At 50.5% G+C, this 22,244-nt stretch overlaps 1 protein-coding gene across 10 annotated transcripts in view; it reads right to left on the reverse strand.

Moving 5' to 3' along the window:
* The window catches only part of Agap1 (ArfGAP with GTPase domain, ankyrin repeat and PH domain 1), a 488,546-nt gene that overhangs the window by 271,651 nt on the left and 194,651 nt on the right, over window positions 1-22,244 (reverse strand). For all 10 annotated transcript variants that reach the window (XM_003474578.5, XM_003474579.5, XM_013157542.3 and 7 more), the window contains 2 exons: window positions 19,826-19,967; window positions 17,523-17,657 (listed from right to left, as the gene is read on the reverse strand). In XM_003474578.5, the coding sequence (XP_003474626.1) occupies window positions 17,523-17,657; window positions 19,826-19,967 (277 nt within the window). The remainder of the gene's footprint in view (window positions 1-17,522; window positions 17,658-19,825; window positions 19,968-22,244) is intronic.

The raw sequence follows: 22,244 nt of genomic DNA on the forward strand, positions 1-22,244 counted from the left end.
TGATGAGGATTGGCTCAGACTTCATAGGAGTGGCTGGTTTGCCCCTCTTTTGTTTTTTGGTACTGGAAGTGAACTCACGACCTCGCGTTTGCCAGGCAGGCAAACTGCTTCACTAAATCCCCATCCCTGATTCACCCATCTTGATATTTAATTGCAGGACATTATACCGAAATGAGCAGGATTAAGAAACTTGGATTCATTCATAGCAGTTAGAGCATTGCTAAGAAATTATCTATTGGTCCTGCTTAGTTTTGCTAAGCATCTTAAAAAAAAGATGCACTGAACTGACCAGCAAGCTAGACAGAGATGCCCAGCTTCAAATAGAAAATCTGTCTTCTAGCAGGACAGAAAAGTCTTGTCGTGAATGTTGGCAATACTTCCATGCAGAGCTTTCTTAGGTGCCAGCACAAGAAAGGAAACAAAGAGCAGCCAATTAATTAGTGAATACACCGCGTGATCCAAAGACAGTGGCCCCAAGTCCCGGCCCCGTGCCAGGGAGCATGAGATTAGCCTCTCAGTCCACTCCATAGACTTGGCGACTGTCTGATGAATGAGTCCATGTCATTATTCCAAAGGATCGGTGTTCACAGTGAGTTCATCTGCTTCCAAGAAAGAGAAGAACAAGAACAGTTACAAAGGACTTGGGCTGACTGTGAGTCCTCGGCCTTGGCCGAAGGCTGAACTCTGCCACAGCCCCCTGGACCTCCTGCTTTTAGCACAGGGAGATACATGGCTGAAAAATATCTACCAGCAGGCTACAGATACATTTCAGTTGGAGGTGTTCTCAGAAGAAGGTGGTAAAGGAAGGTACCTCCGTTTCACAGCTGGGTAAACTGAGGCAATGAGTGGCTGAACCATAGTGTAGGAGAAGATTCTACCATTCAGTCAAGCTTTACCTAATGGATCACAACCCTCAAATGCTCGTTTCTGAGTAACTAGGAAACATTCAAGAGGAACATTCAAGTATCTTTCGGACTCACAGCTTATCCGGAACGGTGGTCTTCCAGGAATTAAACAGAAAGTTCACCAGGAGAAATTGGAGTTTCTCAGTGTGTCACATCATTAACAAACTTACAGGAACAGCTGGGTTGTGGGATGTTTCACCACATTGCATCGCTCACTCCACCTGAGTTTGGCAGCTGGGGTGGATCCATTTCTGCCTTCACAGCCCTCATTTTGAAACAAGTACAGCCTCATGCCGCTTAAAGAGGGGCAGGGAGGACGCGTGATGGCAAAAGTCGCCCTTATGTGAACAACAAAGCCAACTCACACAAACTACAAGGCTGGCGGGTCACTGAGGTGCGTGCTCTTACCCGTGGCTTCATTTTAATCACGATCTGCTTTGAAAAGGCTTTAGGAGGCAGTGCCTTGGTTTGGAGGCACTGTCAGGGCTGAGAGCATCATTTATAGCCAGGGCCTTGTTAGGAAATCCAACCTCTGGACTAGGGAGGCGAACTCTGTATCCCAGAGAGGGCACCCTCATGGGCACACTTGGTACTGCGGAAACCCCTGCTGGATGAAGCCTGGTCTGACCACGGTGTCCCCCCTGTTGGGCATAGCAGCAGTGAATGCAGCACCATGAAACATTCAGTCTGGGTACAGGAAATGACAGAGACCACCTTGTGGAGAGGACACTGGGGTTGGGGCTCAAGAAGCCCATCATGGAAGGAGGACTTGCTGGGAGAAAGAAGCAGCTGCACTGGGATTCATGAGCCCAAAAGGAGGTGGTTGTGCATGGTCTCACATGGAAAGGGCCTGGCAAAAGATCAACAGCGCCGGCTGTGGCCTGAGGCCACTGACCCTGGGGTGCTGAGGGCTGGTGCAGGGCAGGAACAAGCAGAAAGCTGGAAGTCAGCAGCCCCTGGCTGCACACACCTTAGTGACCGTGGTGAAGGGTGCAACCAACACTGCCCTAAAGGAGCCAGGGCTCCAGGCCGTTGTTCCCAGGCTGAGCCTCCTGGGCTGGCCCCACCCTGTTGAAAGGTGGGTCACCTGAAGGCAGCGCTCCTGCAGCCATGTCACCGTACCCCAGCTGGTGACTAGGCCTCAGCTGGAATGAAAAGGGCCTGGATATCCTCGCTTCCACCCAGCCCGTGGTCTCCTGCTGCAGTCACAGCACCCTCAACCATTGCTCTCTGCCCCGCCAGAGCCCCTCAGCCTCCGGTTTATGAGAAGACGGTGATGCATGCAGGGTCCGGGTGCAAAACACAGGCACTCCCCACTCCAGGCCCCTCACTGCCATCCGTGGGATCCGTTTTCCCACCACGAGAGGCTCCTGGCAGAGGACTCTGGACATGAAGGTGTGGCTCTTCTGGCCCCTCTTTCTGTCCACCATGCAGCCCTGGGACTGGGGTTGGATTTCCTAAGCTCTGAGTCTGTCACTTGGAGACGGAGTAGTCAGCACCCTGACTCTGATACCCACCCCCTGGACACTAGGCTGTTCCTGCACCTGTGCGCTCCTCTGAGTCATTTCCCAAGAGTCCAGCCTGATGCCCAGGACTCCCAGACACGTCCTGCAGCAAAAGCCTTCCTTGAATCCTCTTGTACTGCTGGGTGTGCAGCTATGAGGAACTTAGGGATGGATCTTCATAAAATTTCACTTCTGTAGTCTGCCAGCCAAAAGAGGAGCACAAAGAGCCCCAGGGCCCTCTGTAACTTTCACCCTGTAGATGACTTCAGTGATACGAATCCTATTTGCAAAGAGAATCTGACTTAGGAGGGCATGCCTGGCTACTGTGCACAGGAGAGGTGATCGTGACCCGCTAACGCCCACCCATACGGGGATGGGGGGAGCTGTGAGTGAACGATGGGCCGGCAGGTGGACCTCAGTTATTGCAGGCCCTCAAACACCTGCACAATGAACCCCACAGAAGAGGTCTCAAGCCCAGGCTGCATCTTTACGGCTAGTCAATCTGGGGCAGGCAAATGCCAGTTTTGTAAGACCATGAGGTCACAGAAATAGAGGTTTTAGAGGAAATCAAACAGCATAGTAAAGAGTCTCAAGTCTTTTAAAAACAAATGATTAAAAAGGAAAGAGAGCTAAATCCCATTTGTACTGTGAAAGTATTGCAAACTGGTTAGATGGACATTGGTAATGATAGTTTTTACTAGCAGGTGGGATGATGGGTAACTTTTATGCATGTCTGTATTTTCCCAAACAGGTTACATTAATCACCGTATGTCTGCATAAAAATTTGAAACTTACATGAATACTTATTTTAACAGAAATAGATGTGAGCCGTAACTTTGAAAATAACAAGTACACAGAAAAGTTCAGCATGACTTTCACAGTGAGGGCAATGTCCTTGGAATCCACTTCTGCCCAAGCCCAATGGCCTTGGCTTGCTCACCCTTGATAAGCAAGCCAAGCTGGAGACCAAGTACGGGTTGTGAGCCCTGGCCAGGGCTGACCAAGTGAGGGTGGCACATGGTGCTGCCCTTCACGCACAGGATTGCCTATGTTCCTCCCTCATCTTTTTTTTTTTTGGTATTGGGGATTGAACTCACAACCACGTGCTTGCAAGGCAGGCGCTTATGCCGCTGAGCTAAATCCCCAGACTTTCCTCCCCCATCTTGACCATGATTTTTTTGATACCAGGAATCGAACTCAGGACCTTGGACTCACCAGCAGACGCTGTGCCACTGACCTGTATTCTCAGCCCTCTTGACTATGATGTTTCATAGAATGAAGTGAGTTATATATTATGATAAAAGGGATTTCCATGCATTAATTTCTTCACTAGCTTAACTATTCCCACACTCTAAAACGGCACAAACTGGAACTGCTACGTTTAAAAACCCTTTGCGGAGAGGGAGCAGAAACCTGAGGCGTGAGTAAGGTTTGTCACAATCTCTCATGCCCAAGTCTAATTAAAAAAAATCATTTAGGATGTGCCAGTGACTCCATGCAAACATGCAAAAGAGAGCATATAATGCAGGGAGAAGAGGTGAAAGCCCTGAGTGCAAGTCTCAGGCATGACATTTGGCCTGGGGTGGGTCCTGGTTTCTGTGGCTGAGGTCAGCTGTGGCTCCGGGTACCTGGCCTGATGTCTGTGCTGTTCTGGCTGGACACTGTGCCTGGCACAAGGGGCAACATAATGCCCAATGGGGCCTCTGACGCAGCTCTGCCAAGACAGTGTGGAAAACGTGTCAGATTCTGGCTCCCTGGGCACAAAGGACAGAAACCGGCCAGGGTCGGAACCAGTGCTTCGATTTCTAATCCAATCCCATAATCAGTTCACTCACATCTAATTGGAATTACCTGAGTCAGTAGGAAATGTGTTGAGGTCTGTAATCAGGGATCATTATTTACAAGATCGATGTTTTTCCAACTGCACACGAGCAGCAGCGGGCTTGTCTTCTTCCATAAGAAATTAATCATGGGCTCTGGTTAATGAGAGATGGAGGTGGAGCCGGCTACAAAGGCTGCAGTGGCCACGGGCCTGCCAGGCTGACAGCTCTGAGCCCCCCACACAGCACAAGTACATCTGGTGACCCTGTCAACTGCCACAGTCCCAGGGCCTGGGTGCGTCTCCACGTCACAGCCAAGTCACAGTCCCCTTCCGGGTGCCCCAGGGATGCAGCCCACACAGCCACTTACTGCATGTGCTCAAAATGTCACACCCTGGGGCCATGGCTGCACACTTGCCAGATGCCAGGGACAGGGTCTGCCACTAACTTTGCACTCTGACAAAATCAGTTTTTACTGAAAATTCTTTCCCATGTTATTCTGGCAAATTTTTACTATCCCAAGGACTGAAAATGATTAGCCTGTCTAAAATATATGTATTTGCTCCTTTTTTGGTTCCAGACCCTCCATTCCTAAGTACCCTGATAAGAGGAATTTAATTAGAGAGGAATATTTAGTTTGTAACCGGACGTAGTTCTCATGTTAGGAACCAAACGTGTCATGAGGTGCACTTTACAGATAAAGAAGCTGCAATTCCTCGGACCAGAGATGCTAGGATTTCTAAACTTCTACTGGACTTTATACAGAGGAAGAAAAGGATAGAAGGAACAAAAAGCAAATGGTGAAGTAGTGAGGGGAAAAACCCTCTACCTTAGGAGGAAAAGACAGGAGGGGGAGAAAGTGAAAAACCAAAGCCTCAGTAACTCCGAAGATGCTCCAGGACAAACACAGGACAGAGCAGACTCGCTGCCACCACGCCCATAGCACTCTCGCAGAAATGCTGACTGTGATGGCCCCTGGAGGGTCACCACCCTCATCCTACCCAGGCTCGGGCTGGGGCTCTGCTGTGCAGAAGGCAGAGCCCTGCTCCCCACACCATCCCACCATCCCAGGAAGGATTACGGAGCCGTCACATGGCTGTTGTCACCCTCTAAACATCACCGCAAGGAGGCCAGACAGCTGCCCCTGGGGACAGGAAGGAGCCAGGTGGGTGGCAAGGTCAGTGGCAGCCCCTCCAGCCCTGGTGTTGCAGATCCAAGGACGAAGACACTAACCAGACCTGCGTGCCAGGGCTCAGGCAGGGGCAGTCTGGCTGGGTCCTGTGAAAAGACAATGATGGGCCGAGTAATAAATCCAAGTGTTCTTACTCGATGAACAAACAGCTTTCTGCCAAATTTTCTTCCATCTGTGAATTCAAGCGCAGCACAAAAGGAAGAAGAAATCTGACTTCCTTCTTAATTTCATCTTTGTTCTCTTTTCCCGCGCATTCCAGTGAACAAAGCTCAAGATCCTACGGGCTGCTGGCCTAGTACCTCGACATCTTTTACGGAGTGTATCTTATCATGGGTCCAAATGGTCTCTTAAACCCGCAATGGTTTTATGATGTCAGTTTTCTCCATACACTGAAAAGGAAAAAATCCATACACGTGCTTCTGATATCCCCTAGTGGCAGCTCATTGCATTACAGAAGTTCTTTGAGGGCGGGGACCTGGGTTTTGTCACACTGTCATTCTCAGAGACCTGGTCTCAGGTGTGCCCACATGTGGTACGGTGGGGGGCGGGGAGACAGGAGGTGCAAATGCGTTTCCTCTGGAAATTCATGAGAAATAATCTGCATACTGATGACAGCCTCGGATTTAATGCAAGAACTCTTGGCATTGCCTTTTAAACAATCAGGGTGGTGGCGCGTCCTCTAATTCCAGCACTTGGGGAGACTGAGGCAGGAGGATTCTATGTTGGAACCCAGAATGGGCATCATGGCAAAAGCCTGTTTTACAATAAATAGCGAAAGGCCTGGGGATGTGGCTCCACGCTAAGGCCCCAGACACAATCCAGTACCGAGAAAGAACTGCGTAAAGTGACTTCAGGTTCCCACCAGGTTTTTAAGTGCCATCGATGGCTTAGAAGTGTAGAAGTTTTAAAATAAAAGGTAGAACTATGGCCAAGTGATGCAGACGGGCTGTTTTACATTCTGAGCACTCTGTAGCAAGCCCAGTCCCACAGCTGGCTCAGTGTGAGGGAAAGGTAGAGTAAGAGGAGGAGTCATGGGTCTGCCTGCTCCAGGATCCTGCAAGCCTACAGGTCAGGTGAAAAACTAACCCACCGCAGATCCCACCATAGGCCCTGCACCTCGAGCTTGGTGTGGGTGGGGCACCTTCCCAGCACCTGGGCAGTGGCTCAATACTTAAAGCTAAAGCACAGGACAGAAGGTTCAGGGGGCCTCCCAGGCCCTCAGAGCTAACAGGATGCAAAGGGGGGCGGGGTTGGGAGACGGCATTGGGGGCAACATCTAGGAACGGGGAGTTTCTAGCATTCTGGCCCAGCTGGCAATGGGCCTCAGCCCCAGACACCTGTCTCTAATCTGACAATCAAGACGACATGCAGACAACCCAGCGCTCATAAACCAGGAGTGCTGGGGGAGACCTCTGCAGGGGTCAATGCTGCCTCTAAGGCTCCCACCTGCCACACAGACAGGGTGCTGGGTGGCTCCAGCCTCAGCATCCACCCAGTGAACCTGAAAGAGGACATCTGTAGGCACAGCAGGGACTGCCATGTCCCCGAGAGCCACCACTGAGAACCTAGCCGGGACACACAAGATATGGGCTCCCTGCTTACCAAAACGACGGGCTGTGGGGGCTGAATGTCTCTTCCCAGGAGGGGAGACCTACTGGAAATAGTATTTGTTTCTAGTTCTAAACAGAGAGAGGTTTGTAAAATGAAGTATGTGGGTGAGGAAAAGGATGGCTACTGGTGGCAGGGGGTGGGGGGTAAATTGGAAGAAGCTCCCTGAGAGGCCATGGGCCAGCAATATCCAAAGCCAGGTTATCCGGCCTGCTTCTGGAAACAGCTCGTGGGCAACAACCAGGCGCAGGACGAGCTTCGGAGGACGACATCCTCGCACAGTGGCAAGAATCCTCAAAGACCACAAAAAGCAGTGACTAAACAGCTCTAAGGGGACTGGGCCCAAGTGTCGCTAAGGCTGCTATGCAAAAGTAATTATGATGCAGAAAAAGGATACAAAAGTAGGTTGCAATGCACCTCAGTGGGTACACACGCACACACATGCATGCATGCATGCACAAGGCCTTCACGGTAATCACCCCCAGGCGGTAGTTTTTTGATTTCCAAATTTCACATCCCTTGAAGATGACCCTTCTTTGTGCTTTGGCAAGTTTCACAGAAGGCAGCTCGCTCCTCCGAGGTGGTTTCATGCTGCCCTTCCTTCAGACAAATCACCATCTCCTTTCTGCCTCAATCAGGAATCTCAGGCCAGAGCCTCTGCCTCCTCACAGCACTTCCCAGGGCTCTGCACTAAACCCTTGGGGCTCACCCCAGATTCCAGGGCCCATCTTTCAGGGATGAACGCAAGCAGCTCCCAGCCTGATCCCACACACTGCCCGGGTCACCCCTAAGAACCATGGCAGCAAACATCATGTCACGAGTCTCACATCACAAGGTTGATCTCTGGAGAATCCCGTTTATTTCTCTTTCACAAATCAACCAAGTTTGGTGCTGCTAACTGGTGCTTGTGGCTTTACCCTCAGTGAATGAAGATTATTTGAATGGTAATGAACCAGTCAAATGACACCAACTGTAACCCAGCACTCTGGGAAACTGAGGCAGGAAATCTGCAAATCTGAGCCCGGCCCAGGTGATTTGGTAAGACCCTGTCTCATAAAAAAAAAAGGGTTGGTACATACCTCGGTGCAAAAACCCTAAATTCAATGGCCTATTAATGGCAGAACCTGTTACCAATCACAAGAATTTGAAGTAGCTGAGTAACATGAGCTGCATATTGTAGTAACTCCCGACTCTCCCAGTGAAGTAATACTTTCTTATTCTCTTGATCAGAGTCTGCAGAAGGCTAAATAGGTCAAAAAGTACATCACTGTTTAATCATTTTGAAAACATTAGGAAGAGCAGAACGCCATGGCATTATGAACAGATTATGAACAAAAATAAAAGCCATTTGTATGCATTAATAATACATCAAGCTAATTCAAGCTGGCTAAAGTCATTAGGAGGAATCCTGGGGCAAAACGCAGCTATGATGCCGCAGTGCAGAAAAGTATTAAAAACAACCATTTTCTATGTCATTGATAAAATTAATTCCATGAGCCAAAGACATGGGTCTTAACATGAAAATCAAAACAGAGAGCACTTACTAATTGTGTGTCTGGTGACCTAACCCTGGCCAAGTGGGTTAATTCAGGTGTTTCTGCACCCATGTGAGTGTTCATGTCCTGAGAGTCTCCCAGGATAGAAACCATATGAGAAAATCAAGACTGAGGCTAAGAAACTGCCGGAAGAGCGTACAGTCTACATTTCCACAATGCTACAAAAGTCAGCGATGACCTACTGTCTCCAGTGGCGTGAAAGAATATCAATATAGATCGGAGTTACAATGACTTATTATTTCTGAAAGAACCTGTGTTGGTAGCTTTCGGTCTCTGTAATAAAAACCTCACACAATCAATTTATAAAGAGAAAAGGATCCACCTGGCTCAGGGTTGCCAAGTTGCCTGTGGGTATTGTGGCAAAGCAGTACGCTATAGTGGGTGCAGATGGCACAGAAAGGCTGCTAGCTTCACGGCCCAGATCCAAGGGAGCGAGTGGGTGGGGTCCCACGCTGCCCCAGGCCACGCCCCCAGCGACCTAAAGACCTCCCATGAGGCTCCGCCTCTGAATGGCTTTACTATTTCTCAATACTGCCCAGCTGGGAAGCATGATTTTAACATGAGGCCCAGAAGGGAACACATGGAACTGAAAGGTCTCCTAAACAAGCTTTGCACCTGAATCACCACCACAGCAGGACGGCAGCTGTGGGATGTGGGCCTTCCTGAAATCAGGAAGGTCCCCTCTGAAAGGTACTTATCTTGGTTGGGTGATTTTAGGCAAATCAACCGCTAAGGAGAGAATTCCTCCTAAAGAGTCTGCCTCTGGGCTGGGGATTTAGCTCAACTGCATAAGCGCCTTGCAAGCATGCAGTCATGAGTTCAATCCCTGGTACCAAAAAAGAAAAGGAAAAAAAAAAAAAAAAGAGTCTGGCCTCTGGCACCAATGCACAGCTCAACCAAGCAAGGATAACAAGAGCCACTTTTTGTCTAAACAAAGAAGCAGACTTCGTGTTTCTAATGTGAAATAATTGATATAACAATATTCAAAAACACTTGGATTACTCGAGAATAATCACCTCAAATTCTCAAATCAGTACTGAACATGTTTCGTGGAGCTTAGTGACTCTGTCCTAAATATAATGTGGGTTTAGTGAGGATGTCTGAACAATGCTGTCCCCATTTACATGCCAGAGGCTTAGCTCATCTATAAAACGTGCTTTTATGTGAGAATTTTTGAGCACAAGTGTTTTAAAAAAAATACTGTTTTCTGTATTGTGTTAAAACCTCTGACTACAAGGTTTACTATGTAAAAAGTGTATGTCTTCTCATATTATTTCAATTTGTGATTGAACCCCGTTACGTGAGAAAGCATTAAAAACTAAATTGGAAAGCATATATGCAAAGGGCACTGGCAGTGCTGTGTTTTAAAAAGGTGCTCACTTTCCCACTTAGAAGAGGGCTGCACTCGAAGAGAAAGGCCCCAAACAGACCTGCAGCCCGCCTCACACGAACACCTTCAGCCACTGGCTGAATGCCGGACCACGGTCTTTCCCACCTCGGGAGAGACTGGGCATCTGGCCAGCTGCAGCTCCCTGGGAGACCTGGATTCACACCGGGTACCACAGTCAGTGGTGCCTGTGGGGAAGGGTAGGAGCAGGGCAGCCGCCAGGCCAGGATCATGATCTGTCAGCTGGGCAGGACCCGGAAGTGTGTTTCCTTCCCTTTCAGCATGGAAACCCAGCCTAAAGCTAGGTGACTTCTCTCATGTCACCTTTACGGCATATTTTAAAATATGAATCCCTTTTAACAAAGTGTGACTGAAGCAGCTATCCTTTTCTACCTGATCCTAACACAAGCCATCCACTTGCCTGTCCCGTTAGTATTGGAAATACATGTAACACCTCAGCACAGAGGGGTAGTGCGCACCTGTGTGGGTGTAGACAGGGCCAGGGTGATGGTCCTCACAGCTTCTCCTAGGTGACAGCTGGGGCTGTAGGGAGGAGTCTGGATCACAGAGCTGTGATAATTACAGGTGAGTCCACTGAGGAGCTTGCAGCTAACTGTGGGAGGGGAGGGAGGGAGGTGGAGCCTGGTTGGAGGATGCGGTCACTGTGTGCGTGGCCTGGCAGGGCCCGCCACTCTCCCCTTGCACTCTCTTTGCTTCTGGTCCACCAGGCCTAGAGTAACTCCCTCCGCTGCGCCTTCCTGCCTGGAAACACGGCAAACTAAAGCTCACCTCTCTTCATCTGCGGGTGTCGGACACTTGGTCTCAGCGCAAGGAAAGTGACCAAGGCAACTAACACAGCAGCCCTACACAGCAAGCACTGCCTACCAGCTGTAAACTGGGCCTGCTAAGGCCTACTGTCCTACCTCAGGAGCATAACTAACTGGCAGGACAACTGTATTAGCAGACACTTCATGACTCACTGGTTCATCTTTTCAGTATAAACTAAATGCCCAATGCACATGGCTTTGCCTTCAAAGGTAAAAGATCTTAGATCTTATTTTTGAATGTACTCTTTAACCACCCCTGCCCCAATCCAATGTAATTTCTCACATAAAAAAGCAAAGAGAAAAACAACAGCAAGAAAAGCAAATAAGAAAAGCAAATAATACAGCAGGCCAGCCACCAAGGAGAATGAATGATGCTGTCCCGGGAAGGGACGGAGAAGGCCTAATTGACACGTCCTTTAACAGCACAAAAGACAGCAGTGTCAGCAGAACAGAACGGTACAAGATGCTGTGGGGCTCGGAAGAAAGCCCTGGAAGATTGCCTGCCTTTAATGATGCTCTAGCGCATGCAATTAGGCCGCATAAACGGGCTCATTAATACAGCCACCCTTGGTCTGGCCACTCCTATAATTACGGTTGAGCAGCTGCAGATGCTCAGTGTGAGACGGGATATATTGTATACCAGGATCTCAACCTCTGGGAGTGAAGGACAGAAACTAAACTGCGACTCCTGGCTGGCAAATCGATCGCAGATGCCCAGGTGAGGTGTCACCAGGCAGAGGCAAAGCCCAACAGAAGGGCTGCTAGAGAAGTTCCATCCAGAATACTAACCAAACACAAACCTGCCCAGCCGGGTGGCAGGATCAGGGAACCCACAGGCACCCGCAGAACACTGGCCTCTCTGCCACCCACCTGGTGACATGCCTAAGTGTGAATCAGAGGAGGCTAGGACAGGTATGGGGCTGTGGCCATGCCAGGCGCAGGCATAGAACAGCACCCCTCGGTGCCATGGCCCCGCTTCCTCCACTGCATGCACCTGAATCGAACTGTGTCTTTTGGCCTGAGGGACAGCCCATCCTGGGATGCAGGCCTCTCACACAGGGAGGGTCACCGCACAGCCAAACCACCCTTCACAATGTGCCTTTCTCAGGTGTAGCCTGGCCTGCCCCCTGCTGTCACTGCAGAATGCTGCAGGCACCTTTTCTTAGTCTCCGAGAATACAGTTGAAGGAGGTAAGAAGGGCTTACTGCATGTCTCTGGCAAACGAATAGTATGTTGCTTTGTACTGAGACTTAACAAATGAGCAGACACAAAATAACTGACACAATAGCACCACTCAGTGTAACATAAGCAATGCAAGTAACATGGCTTACAACTCATATAAATCTGTTATCAAGCCAGGGCGTGTGAGCATGCCCAGGAATCAAGGTGCTTAGATAAGGGCAAGAGGAGAACAATTCTTTGCACTTGCTACCTGGTTCTGTTTCTCCCTTTATCTAAATGGGGAACACTCTTCTGTAGGTAGGAGAGGTTTTAAAATATCACAAGGAAGTCAGTACCACAATTTAAAAATCGTAATATATGCATCATAAAACTTGTGATCCTAAGTCTTTGGTCTCTCACAGAAAATATCAAAACACGTGGCTGGTTCTGTCTCCCTGCCATGTAAGGACATAAATCACTGTGTTCAGAGCTATGTGGCCCTGTCACCTGAAGCAAAATGAGCTCCAAATAGGGACACTTGCTGAACACTGAGTAATCGCACAAAGTTTGAAAAGGAAACTGAACATCACAATCACCAAACCCCAACACCTGGAGTTACCCTGCGGGAGCACCAAGGCCTCTCCAGATGACACATGGCAAGTTCAAAGGGGCTGCGTGACCCCTGCACACACATGGCTTTTATGATCCTGGCCACTGGTCAGTCTTAAGGAAGAAGCTACTTCTGCAGCTGCGATGTGGCTCTTCCAGGTCACCCTCAAACTCCTAGGTGAATTTCATCAGCACTACCCTTTACCTTGCTGTGGTTGGGCAGAATGCCACTGTGGATACAAGCTCCCAGCAACAGTCTCCCACCCAGGGAGCCGTTCTTTAATAAACTGTGAGTGAAAGAAACGTCTCCAAAGAGCAAAATTTTAGCAAGAGAAATGAGGTCTGCAGACAATGAACTGTTTTTCTGAATCCCTCTATAACCTTTCATCCCATACATTCAGGCCCTAGAAGAAATGACCAGAAACTTCCAAATCATTTAACCATTAACACCTAGGATCCCAGCACTCGGGAGGCTGAAGCAGGAGGATCGTTGTGAATTTTAAGGTCAGCCTGTACTATGTAGTAAGTTCTAGGCCAGTCTGAACTACAGAATTAAGTGCTGTTTAAAAAAGAAAAAAGAAAAAAAAAAAAAACTGTCCTAACACTAACACAGAAATTACCATTAAACCTTAAAAATACAAAGCTCATCTCTCAGACTTCACAAGCAGCAAACAGAAGCATGGAGAATCTGAGACAGAGTTCCAGCTGTGGTGGACCAAGAGTGAGGCAGGCCCTCTGCTGGCCTCGGCTGTCAGAGCCTGAGCATCCGGCCAGCCAGGGCCACTGCAATCCGGGCAGCAGCTCCTGGGCTGCAGAAACAGGAAGCACAACGGTGACACCTACTCAAACCCAGTCACCCACCCTTAAGCCTACTGATCCACCAGAGGACATGTGCAGACTGTCTCGGGCCACTAAGAGGAGGGAAGAGAGTGACAGGGACTGGGACATAGGCACCCCACATGGCAGGAGAGCAGCCTGCTCGATCCATGCGCTCACCTTTGAGCAGCAAGCCCTGATTCTTGGAGGTGACTGTCTAGTGTCTGTCTGTCCTGGCAGAGGGGCCCTCCCTGTGCTCCCGAGCTACCTGTGTGTCCAGCTGCCCCTGGTACAAAGCGTTGCCCCAGGGCCAGAGCCAAGCTGGTGCCAGTGTCCTGGTCTCTGAGGACTGAGACCCTCCCTGCAAAGCTGCCCAAAGGCCCCTTGCCGAAGCTGCCCCAAAAGGCATGCAGGAAGGACAAACAGAGGTGCTTCTTGCCGAGTCTTGGAATCTACCTTTGCTTTGGGCACGCAGTGGCCAGGAGGAAGAATCTGATGTCCTAACACATGGGCGTGTGGGTCAGGGCTCGGAGTAGCATCCAGCATGCTTCTTCCTCTTTGAGGCTACTCACAACGTGCACACAGTGTATACTTCGGCCATCAAGCAATGACAGCAAAACCAAACCCGCAGGGGATAGAGGCAGGCAGAGCCTCCAAGGGCACCCTCAGAGGCAGGCAGTGGTGGGTATGGGCTGGGGGCCTGTAGCCCTGTCACTCCCTGGTGTGTGGCAGGGCCACCACAGGCCCAAGGACCTGGCTGAGGCTGCTGTTGCTGCTGCTGTGATGACAGAATGGCCCCGAGGCTCACGGGCTCCGGGAGTGGGGTTCAGTCCAGGATCTGGGCCTTCGGTCAAACACACCTAACTATTTGATCCTCAATTTGTCTAATCATAAATCCTCCGAGTTATTTCTTCCCCATGGGGGGATTAAAATGGGCCACTGTTCTGCAGGAGGGCCAAGCACTGAGCATAGTACCTACTCATCAACAGGAAGAGTTCATGGCTGACATACATAGAAGATATATTTCAGGCACCCCCATTTTAAAAACTTACCTTACCATAAATAAAAATGTTCTAAGGACCAAAAAACTCCATGTTGGCCAGACATTATAGGACCTTTCCTTCCCAGTCTGTAAAATGCAAATATCTAATGTATTTCTAAAAGAAGAAATATCATGAAGGGAAGGTGCTCAAGCCTTGGAAATAGACACTAAGCAGGGGATGTGGAGGCAAGGGACACATGGCCATCAGGGCAGGGACACCCAAGCCTAAATACTAAACACGGAGCTCTGGAAGCAGTACTCTCCTCCTGCCAGCACCCCACCCTGAAGAGGACAACCAAATGCTTCCAGGTCACAGGTTAATGCTGCGAAAAGCCTTAAGCATTCTCAATGTGATATGGTCTGAATTATCTGTCATCCCAAATTCCCTCCCCCAGTACTGGGGGCTGAACTCAGATCCTTTACAGTGAGCTACATCCCCAATCCTTTTTAAAAATATATTCATATCCGGGTCTCGCTGAATTGTCTAGGAAGGGCTCGAACTTATAATCCTTCTGCCTCAGCCTCCCAGAGTGCTGTGCTGCCCAAGTTTGTGTGTGGAGACCCTTTCTCCTGGGAGAGGACAGGGCGGTTAAGGGTGGCTCCCTCATGGATAGGATGAGTGCCCTTACAGAAAGGGAGGAGACAGTAGGTTTCTTCACCACCCACTGCCATGAGGACACAGGGACACAGGCCGTTAAGAGGGACACAGGCCTAGCAGCCAGGCCTCGCAGCAAAAGGGAAAAACTTCACAAGAGAAATTCTTTAAAACTTTCTTCTCGAAACTGCGAGTTCTGTAACTGCTTCACAGCTCTGTGATCACTGTCCTGACCCGAGTCATGAGTGGTAACTGAACATGCAGGACGCCGGCTGATAGCTAATCACTCATCCACCCCTGTGGGCAGTGATCTCACCCTGCCAGCTGATCGGAGAACTTCTGGGCTGTTCTGTCCCACCCCGTACCTCCTCCTTGTGCATCAGACAAAAGCCCTAGCCCACCGAGATCAGGCCTGATATTCCAGGACAGATCCCGACTGGTGCCTGCTGATGTGAATAAATCTGTCTCCAGATCCTGATAGTCATTCTGGTGCTTCTGCTTGCCACAGCTTCAGAACGATGAGAGGTGAACATGAGCTCTGTGCACTCTCAGCCCTCGGAGGTTTGCTTCCTCATGGGCTTGGCACGATGGAAAAAACGCCATAACTCTGCAGCTGCCTAGCACTGTTTTCAAGAGTTTTTATTTGTGGAGAACATGTCTGCAGACCACAATCACATAGTAAGCAAAGTGGTCCTGAAGGAGAGTCAATTCACCCCTACCTAAGCACGGGTCACCTCTACCAGGGACCAGCAACCCTGCAGAGGGACAGGGCCAGGCCACAGACTCTGCAGGCCGTGCAGCATTAGTCACAGCTGGTGAGCAGCTGGACTCAAGAGAGGCAGGCATGGCTGACCATGGGCCTGGTATGGGACCTTTGTCCACAGTGCATCAATTTGTGATACATTGTGTCAATTTGCAAAATTTAAGGGATTTAGCAGGGAGGCAGAGCAGCTACTTTGTAAATATCCTCATCCTGTGAAGAGGAGGGCATACAGATTTTGTGAGTGCTACATCCATCCTGATGGGGGGGGGGGCTGTGTAAAATAATAGGGAAGGACAAGGGGTTTATTTTCTTTTTTCTCTTGTTCCTTTTGCTCTTGCTGCTGCCTTGAACTGTTACCCATGTGCCACGTCACCCTACTTTGGAGCCAGCTGATTATGGACTGAAACCTCCACAAATAGTGAGCTAAATAAACCTTTCCTTCCTTCACTTTGGGTGTCAGTGATTTTGTCCCAGCAACCAAGACAGTTATAACCTGGACTGTCCCCTAAAAGGCTGTGGTCAGAGGTGAGGCTTTGGAAGGTGACTGGATTTGGGGTGCTGTACTCATCGGTAAAGTCACCCACTCATGCGTCTGTGGCTAAATGTGCTATTAAGAGGCTGGGCCAGGGGCAGTAGCATTCGAGAGGCACTGTTTGAACCAGCTGTGGCCACCGTTCTTCAGGCCAGTGCACACCCTAGGGGAGGGCTCAGGCGTGCCTGTTTTACTCTGCTCCACACAATGCCTGGGCACCAGGGTGGGGACAGCAGGGGATCTGCCACTGTAGATTTAAACCCAACAGGAGGAGTCCAGGGGTGATTTCCCAAGACTTAGCAGAGATGGAACCCTCTGCCCAGACACCAGTCCCAAGACTCAGACTCCAAAGCTAAGGCTTCCCCTGGGCCTTCCAGAGGCCGGGCAGGAGACCACCCCTCCCGCCTGCCTGTTCACAGGTGCCCCTCATCACCCACAGCTGGTACCGCATCCCTGAGGTTCACCCTGAGGCTCCTCCTGGAGAAGCCCACTCCTCTGATTTGTGGCAGTGCCCAGAGGTGGGGCTCGATACTGAATGCAACAGCATAAAACAATGCCTTAATGCTGGTCCCTTGCCCTTGGCCTTGAATCCTAGCCCTTTTTATTTTGTGGGGTTTTACTGGGGGGATGGTGAGGGTCCAGACTTGCCTTCTCCATTCTTTCAACTTATTTTCCTCATGGCCTAATCTTAAATGTTTACAACCTTTCTCAGAGCAGAGACTGGGCTGGATTAGGAACAAGCAGTGACAGTGATTAAAAAGGAGATGCCCGTGGAAGCTTGCGGGGATCTGGGAACGAGTGGAGACAGGTTCAACCTCTGCATAGGAAAGGAGTAAATGGGGAAGGACAAGAACCCATGAAGGAGCATCATCAAGCCGGTGTCCTGCTTTTCAGAAGGGACAGAGAGCAAGGGATAGAGGGAGGGAGGAAGAGCAGACGGGAAAAGGAAAAGAGTGAAGACAGGTGAGGCGCACGCACCGATGGCCCCCAGTGAACGTGATCGTTCCGCACTGCACACAGGGATAAATGAGAATTGCTTCTCCTGAACACACTGCTAAAGTGGGACAGAACTGAGAGTCGCCTCCTGTGCCAGTGCCCAGGCACACACACCTTGGGCCAGGCCCCTGCCACCCATCCACCCCAAGGTGAGGCACCCCCCCCCCCAAGCTCCGAGGCCAGAGTGGTGCTCTGGGTACATATTTACCGTCCTGGAAGACCCGCTCCACGTTGAGCCCGTACGTGGCGCACGTCTCGTAGTACGTGCACCGCTTCAGGTCGTTGGACAGCTTGCGTGCTCTGGCATCATCAATGACCCGTGGGTTCGTGGAACTGATGGCGTCTGCAACAGAAGAGCAGGAAGGGGAGCCTGGGTGATGATATGCACGGGCGACTACGTCCTCCTGGGGAGGCGGGTACCTGCTTACTACTGCCCCTCACCCAGTAGAGCTGTCACCCCTCTGAAAATCCAGAGTTCTGTCAACAGCTTCCTCCCTCCCCGGAAGTGACAGGCTTGGGCTCCAGAGCGGGACGTGCTGAGGGGAGAACTTCTGGAGCTAAAGAGCTAAAATGCAATGTCCAGAACGCCGGGAGGAAGGAGCTGGAGTGAACAGGGGTACGGAAGAAAACCTGGCGAGGGGGAACCTGGATGGACAGGGGTCATGGTCACCTCCTGTCACCAGCTCTGCCAAATGGGCTCCACGACCTGGCACAGCCTGCAGTGTCACCGGTCACCCACTGCCTCAGCGAATGCCCTGCAGTGCCTGGCAGTGGCCCCTGGTCATGGTCCACATGCATGGGTGCCAGGGGGACAAAGCAAAGGTCTGGGCTCTGCAGAGCCAATGCTCAGCCTGGCGCAGGAAAGGCCATGAATAGGGAAGGCACAGTACCAGTGGGGAGAGGGGAATGGTGGCAGGTGTGCGGGTCAGGGCTTTAGTATGCCTGGAAAACAGCGGTCACAGAGTATCCCTCAGCCTCATTTTACCTGGGGCTGGGGCCCCACAGTCCTGCAGCTGCTCTATCGGTGGTACCTGTCACAGCAAGTCCATGGATGGGGGGGGGGCCCTCCTGAACTCTTGCATATGTGGTCTCCACTGATGGCCTGAAAACAGCCAGGCCAGGATCACAGGACAGGTGCCATGGGGACTTCTGCACTCTCTCTGCCTCTGAGGCCAAGGTGAGGAGAGCCGGAATGGGGTCAACACCCACTTTAAATCATTCACTGAGAACTACCAGGTCAGCCAGTGCCTTCGCCTGGTGTCCACAGGAGACAGGTCCAGGTCTCCTTGGTTTGCAAAATCCATGGCTGCTCCACAGCTTGCAGAAAATGGCATAGTACTTAAGCCCGTGTACCCCATGTACCCCAACCATCTCTGTGCTACTTCTGACTCCTAACCCAGCAATTGCTGACACCTGTTATCTTGTATTGCTAAGGAAATAACAAGAAAAAAGTCTGTATATGTTCAATATACAAGATTTTTTTTTTTTTAAAAAGCTGGTTGAATCTTCAGATTTGAAATCTGTAACACACAGAGGGCGTCCTTGTCTCCTGGTGACCACTAGAGGGCGCTGCAGGCACACAGACCTTCTCTGGTTCTCTGGGAAACCTGCCTGGCCTGAAGGCGTGATTACCCATATTTCTGGCAAATCCACATTTTGCAGATGGAAGGGGATCTAGGGATGGAGGAAGAAATGATAAGGGAGGGAAAGGAGATAAAAGATTGAAGATGTACTATGTACACAAACCAGTTCCCCACCAGGAATAGATTTACTATGTATAGCCAACATGCACTAATAAAAAAATCACGAAATAACCCAAAGCCACATTAGAAAGTGGCTTGTACTGAATATTTAGAAACAATCTAGGTGACATTTTGGTTAGAATTCATGGTAGGGGAGGGAGAAAAAAAAAGAATTCAATGGTAAACAGCAGTGCAATCAAGAATCCATGATCAAACACAAGGCTGCTGAATCAGACTGTGTGTGACCGTCACTTTATTAAGAGGACGGAACCTGTGCCTGGTGTGGTTCTGCACGCTGAAAACCTGCCAGGTGCAACATGAGATAATAAGACACTGACAAATAGAGACAAAGAAAACAAAAACAATGAACAGAAATAAAACTGCAAATCGGTATTAAAGGTGCACCGAAAGTGGAAACAGGAATGCTTTTCGCTTAGAACCTGTTTCCGACAGAAGTAAAATAATATAGGAAAACAAAGGGAAAGCGAGCCTACTGTTTCAAAAGCACTTGGCCCGTGTGCCTGTGTGCGCATGCATGTGCATCTGTGTGTGCACCTATGTGTGTCTATGCCTCTTTGTGTGTAAGTTGTTTAAAGGCTGCTGACCAAGCTGCCCTTCCACAGAATTGAATTAAGCAACACTCAAGTCAGTTTCAGGTGCTCACTGTAGAAAATGCACCTTGTGTCGAAGCAGCCTTCTTCAGACACCTGCAAACCCACGCACCAGAGTCGGGGCTGCCCTCCAAAGCCTGATCTGGGAGGCCACTCACCCTGGGTGCCCACCAGCACGAGGGGGATCTCGCTCGTGTTCCGGTAGTTGGCCATCCGGCTGTAGTAGTGGTAGACCGTCTGGAAGCTGATTTCGTCCTCCAAGCTGAAGACGAATATGACAGCATCCACCCACATGGCGAACTGTGGAGAGAGAGGGGCGAGGGCAGGAGCTGAATGTGGGGCAGGGGACACTGGGCACCATGGAATCATCCTAGCAACCAGCGCCAGCAAGCCCCAGATATTCACCTGACTTTTCTAACTATGCCTTATTCTCCCCTCCTCCCCAGGGGACCCAGGAATGTGTCTCCTCATGGTCGCTGCCCCCAATCAGCAGGCAGCCCGGGTGATCAGAAGTCTCTGGAAATTCTTATTTTTATGGCAACCACAAAATTAACAAGCATTACCTGGCAGAGGACCTCATAGGGCGTGCTCTGAGGTCCTGTTATTCTAGCTTTGTGTACACTCCTCCTCCGGCTTCTGTCACCTGCTGTCTCACCAACCATCATCCAGGGCGGGGACAGGGGAGTACGGCTCCCGCAGGTCTGCAGTCCCCACGCCCTCTCCACAGCCCACACAGAACCCACACCGTGTGCATCTGCACCAGAGACCACTTGCTTTCCAAGTGAAAATGAAACAAAATCCTATCTGCCTTCCCTGTGAAGAGTGTCAGTCCCTAGAAGTTCTTGTGGCTGGGGAAGAGAGGGACAAAAGTCTTACTGATTATACTCTGACTTCCACTCACAACTAAAAATGGTTTTCAGGTGCCCGTGAAACAACTCTGCGCTACACTTTGGACACCTGCAGCTGTGATGACGCATGGACAATCAGAGGAGGGAGAACTCGGGCAAAGCATCCTGATGCAGAATCGACAGCACAAGGGACTTCTGTCTCTGCTGGGGTTTTCCTTGCTCTTACAAGAAACAGGGAGAGGGCTTGCATCCCGGCCAGGGAAGCTGGGAGCCAAGTCACTACATCCCCATCCCCTAGAGGATATAACTAGTAAGTATCCCCCCAAAGTAACAGCAGCCCCATCAGGAAACTGCAGGGTTTTTTTTGAAACTGCAGTTTTGAAAGAAGAAAAAAAAGTCCACTGGCCAAGAGTCCACAGAACTTCTGCCACGAGGCTTTCACCTTCAGGCGGATGACAATAGAGCTGTGAGAATGAACAGAATGACATCTTATTCAGTGTCTTAAACTAGGAAAAGCTTGGGACCAGATTGGAAGGAGGATGAGGGGCGCTAGAATGAGGGGCTGCTCCTCAGGGAAACGGAGTCTTGTTATGTTCAGATGACACAGAAACCTGAAAGTCCCAGCTCTTCCCCAGAACTGGAAGGGGCCCCAATCGCTTGTATCCTTGGGGCAAGACCTCAGGGTGCTGGCATTCCCAGCTGGCAGGAAATGCAACTGGCCTGCAGGTTGGTCTTAGTGCTGTGAGACTGCCCAGGCATAGCTCATGCTTCATGGGACACCAGGTAGGTGCGGGGAAGGCACGAGGGAGGCCCGAGGGGAGCGAACGAGGCCACGGGCCTGGACTGTTCCTGTCTTACGGCATAGCCTTAAATGAGAGTGACTGACCGGAAGGAAAATGTTACTTTATCAAATGACACTGCACACCTAGGTGGTTTAAGCTATGCAGGAGATGCACGCTGCCATGGATAGGAGAGGAAAGCTCTTTCTCGGAGGGAAATTTCCACTTGGACTCTGTCCACGGGCACGTGGGGCTGTGGAGACAGCGAGTGGGGGCTTTATGACAGGGGCAACTAAGATATTTTTTATTTTATTTTTTGAAGCTGGGGGGTAGAACCCAGGGCCTCATGAATGCTAAGCAGCGTGCTCAGTCACTGAGCTACACCCCCTGCACCCCCAAAGTGGTCTAAGAAGGGTCCTAGCGGCACTCACAGCAGGGTGAGCTCTGCACAGCAAGCTGCCTCGCAGCAGCCCCAAGCCCCAGCTGAGCTTTCCCGTCCCTCGGGCACAGCGGCACATGTCAGCACTGGCGTCTCCCCTACACCAGCACAGGGAGAGCCATGCCCTGTGTTTGTCTCTCTGCAGGGCGGAAGACACAGCTCCTGCAAAGCGGCGCTTGTGCTGGTCTGCCTGCTCCCCCATCTCATCCGGCTAGGGCTAAATCTCTTACTGTGCCAGTTCCTGGCTGCTCCAAAACACGTCTGTTCTGGGGGAGGTGGAACCCCAACCAGGTGACTTCCATACTCCACCTGCTGCAGTCAGCAGCCTGGACCAAAGACCCCTTCCTGCAGCCAGGGTATTGGCCACCATGTTCCGCCAGCCGAGAGGAAGTGCTTGGCTTTTGTTAACACTGCGTACCTCTGGGATCACAGCAGCCAAAAGCCAAACCCACTTGCTGACTGACCCAGAGTTCAGGGGACAGGCACTCAAACTGCTCAGTAACCAACTCTG

Source organism: Cavia porcellus, unplaced genomic scaffold (genome assembly GCF_034190915.1).
Source record: "Cavia porcellus strain 051 isolate PalLab524CR breed Dunkin Hartley unplaced genomic scaffold, mCavPor4.1 scaffold_26, whole genome shotgun sequence".
Lineage (NCBI taxonomy): Eukaryota > Metazoa > Chordata > Mammalia > Rodentia > Caviidae > Cavia > Cavia porcellus.